A 6,345-nucleotide genomic window follows, 5' to 3' on the forward strand; every position below is an offset into this window, starting at 1 on the left:
AAAAACTGGAACCCCGGTTCGACTGAATATTCAATTTGCCATATTAAAAATATTAATAGACCTGTCCCTATCAAGGTCTTGGAAGCCAGCGGAAAGGAAAAACTACAGTCTTTGCAAGTACGAGGGTCAGTATACTGACTGAAACTGGACCTCTAAAATAAGCTAAGGAACTGCCTTCATCGACTATACTTACTGACTGTTTATTTGTTGACAAACAGAAAAAAAAGAATTATGCAACGCAAGAAATCTTTCTAGATGTTCACATTTAATACATCTTTGCCACTGTAAAAAATAGCCTGGATGGCTGCTAGCAGGCGTTTGAAGGGAAAGGAAGAAATTGGGCACCCGAGAGAGGAAGGAGAAAGGGTGTCTCTCATGTGCCTAGCGCGTTCTTGCGTGCTCGATTTCTCCCCTGGCGTCTAGGCTACTTGAGAACACTCGCCACGTTGACTTTGTTATGCAAGTTAAATCAGTTTATCATAATTATATAATATATAATTGTCCAGTAGTTTAAAATCGAGTAGAAACATTACTCAGTAGAAGCAAATACACTGCTAAATTATGCAAACTATTTCCCTGTGAGCAAGTTCTCCGAGAATCGCAAGCAAACTAGATTCAAACCCGAGGCGCAAATGTTCTGTGAGTTTCTTGCGCGTGTGCATGCCCAGTGTTTGCTCACGGTCTAATGCTTAGTCTAATGCAAAAACTACTTTCTTTTCTTAGTCTTTATTATTAAACATGGTCCCTGGATCTCAGATACATGCCTCTGGCTGTGGTCAGTTGACTTGCTTCTGTTTTGATCCACCATAAAGCGCATTGTTTCCGATATCGAAAGCTCTGTTTGCCTGTTCCCTGCAGCCCTCGCCACATACTCCTGGGAGTTTAATTGCTATGTTCACTTGATGATGGCTTTCCTGCCTAGTTTCCCTGATTTTAGCCTTTTGATAATTCAGTCCTATCAAAGGGGCGTCTCCTAATCCCAAGTTAACTCCAAAGTTCTCCGATTTACTCTCTCGGATTGCAGACTCCACCTTGACGTCTTGCGCCACAGTTATTACTAAGCCTTGGTTAGTACTGCCGCTCACTTGTGACTGTGCTTGAGGATTGTAGTACACTTGCTTTGTTTCGGGATCGAACAACGCTTGTACAAGTTCACAAGACGCCAGAGGGACCATGACTTGAAGCACATACAGAATGAAAAGCATGTTAAATATCCAGTACTCGAGCTCAGCAGACAAATTAATAGCCGCCATTCTACTAAGCCAAACTACTGATTTCTTAGAATAGATGCAAACTACGTCATACATAGGGGGTTTTCCCGTTACTGTTATTGCTTCCGGTTGAACTCTAATAAATATTTTAAACTTGATTCACTTTTTCCTTTTTTAAACGCTGTTTATTGTAAATAAGACGGACAAGAAATGATCGATCATAATAACATAATGGCTCTCTCAACTTCTGTGAGCTGCTTTGTTTACTGAAAGACGACCCAGAACTTGTCAGGGACTTTCGGCTGTCTTGGCTGCCGAGGCGAGGGATCGAAATGCAGGGAATCGTTTTCTTAGAAAATTAAGACAAAGAGATTCAATGATCGCGTGACTATGCTGGCGCCACATCAAGATGCTTGCTTTTCATACGGCATGAGCTGTTCTTAGAAATTTAGCAATATCTGGTGTCTAGCTTACATATTATCCTACTCAATCAGGGGTTTTTCCCTTTATTCGAATGAATGAGTCGGCTTCCGGCTCCCAGATCAAGATTACAGGCGTTGTCCTGTTCAGGGTTAAATCTATAGCCAAAATATTTAAGGGATAAGGGGTGACGTGCAAAATGATTGATAGGATAAGGGATGATTTATCTCTTACAAAAATTGTTTAAGTGATCACTAAAATTCGCAGGTGAGGAACTGGCTGGAAGGTATCCTAACTGGGTCTGATGAGACAGGGTACCAAAACAAAACAAAACCTTTTAGGCGTTTTGCTAGATCAGTTTATTCTTCCCCTTTGTAAATTATACTAAGAAGAATACTGCAATTATAATAAAAACAGAGGTTCCAGCTGGATCAATGGTTTTCTCACAAAAACAGGACGTAGTCAGTGAAACTGAAAGTACGCGTCGCTGGGACTGAATGGCGCCAAACGGGAATTTTCCCTTGAAAGTGATTCACACAATAGCTGAGACTATAAAAAGGTTTCGCACTGAAAAGCCTTAAGAGCTAAGCACATTGTTGCATACATCATCAGTCAGGATGAGGGGTCTGCTGTGTGCCGTTCATGCTCTGGTTTTCATCCTAGTTCTAGTGTCCTCGCCAGAGAGGAGTTCTGGATTCATTGGCAAAATCCTTGATGAACTGCATCGATTTGATAAAAATGTGCTTAGAAAGGTATCAGAGCCGGTGAATGACGTCCTCCACAAGTTTGATAAAAATGTGCTCCGACCTGCAGCGGAGCCTGTGAAAAAAATGCTCCACGAGTTCGATAAAAATGTTCTCCGAGAAGCAGCGAAGCCTGTGAAGGAGGTCTTGCACGAGTTCGATAAAAATGTGCTTAGAAAGGTAGTGACGGCCCTAGGGCTCAGAAGAATTCGCAAAACTTACCAAGAATTTAAGCAAGAAGTTGTTCATTCTAAAGTTACCTTCACTGCTGATTCGTACCGAGTGGAAAAGATTGTTCCCTGCCCTGATGGACAGCATGATATAATGGATGCAGAACAGCCCGTTGAGATTTACTTTGAAGACGGCGTGAAAATTATACAAGACAGATACTGCAGAAAATGTGGCCAGCATTTCTTCGGTGAGGCCAAGCGAAAGGATGAACTTTGAAATGAACCTCGAACGAGACAGTTTTAAAGAAGGGAGAGGTAATATTTTGAACCTTGAGGTATATCTGGGATTTTTGTTACGTAACGTCTGATGTCTCGTCAGAAAATAACCTGTGTACAGCCGACCCTAGCCTCCCCGATTTTTTCAGGGGAGGGGAGGGGAGGGGGTTGCCGTACGCAAGCAACAGCTGAGGCAAGTCAGAAAACTGCTTCCCATCTTTTCAAATACAAAAATATGAAAATTCAGTCAGCCTGGCCTCTTAGAAATTTTGTCATCATTATTTATTACATTAGAAACAAAAAGGATTTCTTAAAATCCATTTTGAATTTGTATATTTCTCTTTCCTCCTGATTCAAATTGAAATGGTAAATATATTCATACACTCCCTGAAGCTCTCTCGAAAACCATACCCAATTTCAGACCAACATGGGCAAAGTCTAAACCCGTTTTTAGACCAAAATGGCACAACGGCACATACCTGTATGGCCTATATGTTGGAGTACCCCTCCAGGACTAACGGCCAAAAAGTTAAGTCGATAGCTGCAAACAAGGGAACATTTTAACCGTTACTCAAAAAGAAAATAACCTTAAAACTATCCCAGCCAAAGTTTATTTTATTTTTGCCATAAAATGTCGAGAACGCTTTTTTGGAAGGTATTCATTTTGTCTGACTCTAATGGCTGATGGAGCTGATGTCAACCTAGTCTTCTCATCCGGAAAGATCCTAAGAGATCTACGAACCATTAAAGATGTGTTTTGCAAAAATGGAAATCGATTTTGAACTTTTGAAAGTCAAATGTCTTTTTCAAAGGTGTCCATTAACTGGTGTTAACCGCGACGGAAAGAAAACCATTAGTCATGAGCAGGGTCATAAGAAGTCTCACAACAACTGTAATTGCCACTTGACCCCATATATTTAATTGGCTTTTTTCTAATTCCCCATAATACAGTCTATTTGCCCTCCCCTCTTCCCAAATTTTGCATAAGTTATAGTTTTCAAATGTTCTTGGAATATGCAGGCCTCCCTGGATTATTTAAGAACAAAAGTTTATGCAAAATTTGGGTATTTTCAATACGATACAATAATTTATTTATCCACGTTATTGTCCAAGAGCACAAGTGCTTGTTCAAAATATGAACATGCATTAAATCTACAATTACAATTAAGTCCAATATTAAAAGAAAAAAAGAAATTTAAATACATAATCTATAATCTATGTACACATGAATATAAAATGTTAAAAAAATTACACACCAGAAAAAAAAACTTAAAAAATATAAAAATTATAGCTGAATTGATCTTAGCTTAGACTTAAAAAACATTAACATCATTGGCCAGCTTGACATCCTCTGGAAGTTTACGCTTAAAAACTAGTTTGATGGCCTCTTTTAAATTTTAGCAAATCATTGTAATCAACAAAGTTAAAAATGCCCTGCAGGAGAGGGTTCAAAGCCAATACTAAGTTATCTCTAAACCAGGTACGAGGTTATGTTTACACTTGGCAAAAAGTTGCATTTTATCCCATGAATCAATTTTTGAAGAGGTGGGAGTGTTAAAAGCTAGAATCAAGGGTGCTCTTGAATGGGTAAAATGTCACTGCAGTGACCTTTATGAAGAGAAAATGAGTTAAACTTGTTGAGCAATGATTAGCTACCTTTTTATGCCATTGCTGTAAAATCAACTGATGTTGGTAATTCTAAGGAAGGAATTGCGTAATAAATTTACATTAACACAGGAGCTGTGACATTAATCATGGAAATATTCCCTTGCCATTGATTGATGAGAAAAGGCAGGGTAGATTTTCAAGAAAATATCAGCCCACTTCTACCACTTCCTCAAACTCTTCCTTCGGGATACTTATTTCCCTGCTGCACACACTTTCAATTCGACTGAGATATTCTGGAAATTTAGGTAGAACTAATTCCCAGACTTTTTCTGACGGACATCTGCTAACCAAACTAATTGTCTGTGTATCTTTTGCATCTCCAGAGTACTTAGTTGTAATGACAAATGCATCCTCTCTTAAAACTGCAAACTCATCAAGAAATGAATCATACTTATTTGGAATATAATCCACTAAATTACGTGTCTGAGACATGTTGTTTAGTGAAGTCAGTGAAGCATCATTCAATAAAGTGCTGCTATCACTGGTTTCTGGTTCTTCTGTTTGCAATTTTAGTTTTATTTTTCGAAATATTGTCAGTGCCTTGCCAAGAAATTGCCTCCAAAGCTGAAACCACAAAACAAAACACCAGTCAAATGAGCAGATTTCTCTGTTTAGACCTGATGGCCTCCACGCATGTGATACAGGAATTTTATAACACTGCCCCCAAACATTTGTTGTCCTCATCAGGAATGGTGGAAACACACCCTGCCTTAATTTGACTCTGACATACTGTATAATTTCAATGCAGCAGGTTACAGTATCTGGAGTACCTGAGCACAGCTTCTCATGTTCATGGAAAAGGACAGCAGTTTTAAACACATAAGAAGACAGGCTAATGTCTTTTATTGGCCTGTTAAAATATGTGTTGTGAGTTAGAAGATACTTCAGTACCCTGTAGCATTTTTTATGGATTGGATGTAGATGGCGCACCAGAAAAACCTCAGTGGTAGCGTGGGAAATGTGGAGATAAGGTGCATTGGGGGACTGCCCTGACACTTTGCACACAAGATGAAACTTTAGGTTTCCTGTCATTCCAAATACATACCTAGGAAAACCATGGATATCACTTAGAGGAGAAAAGTCTTCAACAGACACTGCTGGCATAATATCAACACTAATATCTAGTGAGTAGGAAGTTGTTAATGTCAAGTCTCTTTCACAAAGTCCACTATATATTTCAGGACCTTCATAGTTCTCCTTAAACTTCTGCCACTCTAATTTCAAAGCTAAATAGTCTGAACCTTTAATGACCATGACACCATGTGGAGTCACAATCTTCTTCTTTGACAAGGCTTTAACAACCTCTTTCAGAGTATCCACAAACTCTACACGCAATCCTTCTTGGTGTATGCAGCAAATATCCTTGTAGAGTCGCCTAGTTATGTTCGCCATGGCCTCATCGAAGCCAGAGTTGAGAAAAGCCACCATGTAACCTGGTTGGCAACCTTCAGTGCCCTCAATTCGCACATTTTCACTCCTAGAGAGGAAATCAAAACACGCCATGAAGTCAAACTCATTTGGAGAACAAATCTTAGTTCCCTCTGCAAAACTCCCAACGCTTATTACTTCCTTAACATCCAGGTGAGGTTTTATTCTCCCTATGTCATCCACGACTAGTTCAACAATCTGCTGTGTTGCTCTGTGCATGTGATCCATGGTTTCAGCGCTAAATTGATAGGAAAGGTCACACAAATTGCGTTCAACATGTTCCAGGAACATACTGAGCGCCATTTCTTATATCCGTCACTGTTCAAGAATTGTTGTGTTCGACGAAGGAGAACGCTTACTATTCGTGTACCGTACATGTTCTAGTTACCGTTCCGTATGCTATGCAACGGTTTTGGACGCCATCTTGGA

At 39.6% G+C, this 6,345-nt stretch overlaps 1 protein-coding gene across 2 annotated transcripts; it reads right to left on the reverse strand.

Annotated features, from left to right (window-relative positions):
• Positions 1 to 3,293: 3,293 nt before the first annotated feature.
• On the reverse strand, positions 3,294 to 6,345 carry LOC131771584 (uncharacterized). 2 transcript variants are annotated; one of them, XM_059087398.2, is made up of 2 exons: positions 6,055 to 6,196; positions 3,294 to 5,965 (listed from the first exon to the last, which is right to left on the reverse strand). In XM_059087398.2, exons 1-2 carry the CDS (start codon positions 6,063 to 6,065, stop codon positions 4,636 to 4,638), a joined length of 1,341 nt encoding a protein of 446 aa, XP_058943381.2. In that variant the 5' UTR covers positions 6,066 to 6,196; the 3' UTR covers positions 3,294 to 4,635. The 2 variants fall into 2 exon arrangements, with proteins under 2 accessions (XP_058943381.2, XP_058943380.2); XM_059087397.2 differs by having other exon boundaries at positions 3,294 to 6,345.

The sequence above is a fragment of the Pocillopora verrucosa genome, chromosome 1 (assembly GCF_036669915.1).
Source record: "Pocillopora verrucosa isolate sample1 chromosome 1, ASM3666991v2, whole genome shotgun sequence".
Lineage (NCBI taxonomy): Eukaryota > Metazoa > Cnidaria > Anthozoa > Scleractinia > Pocilloporidae > Pocillopora > Pocillopora verrucosa.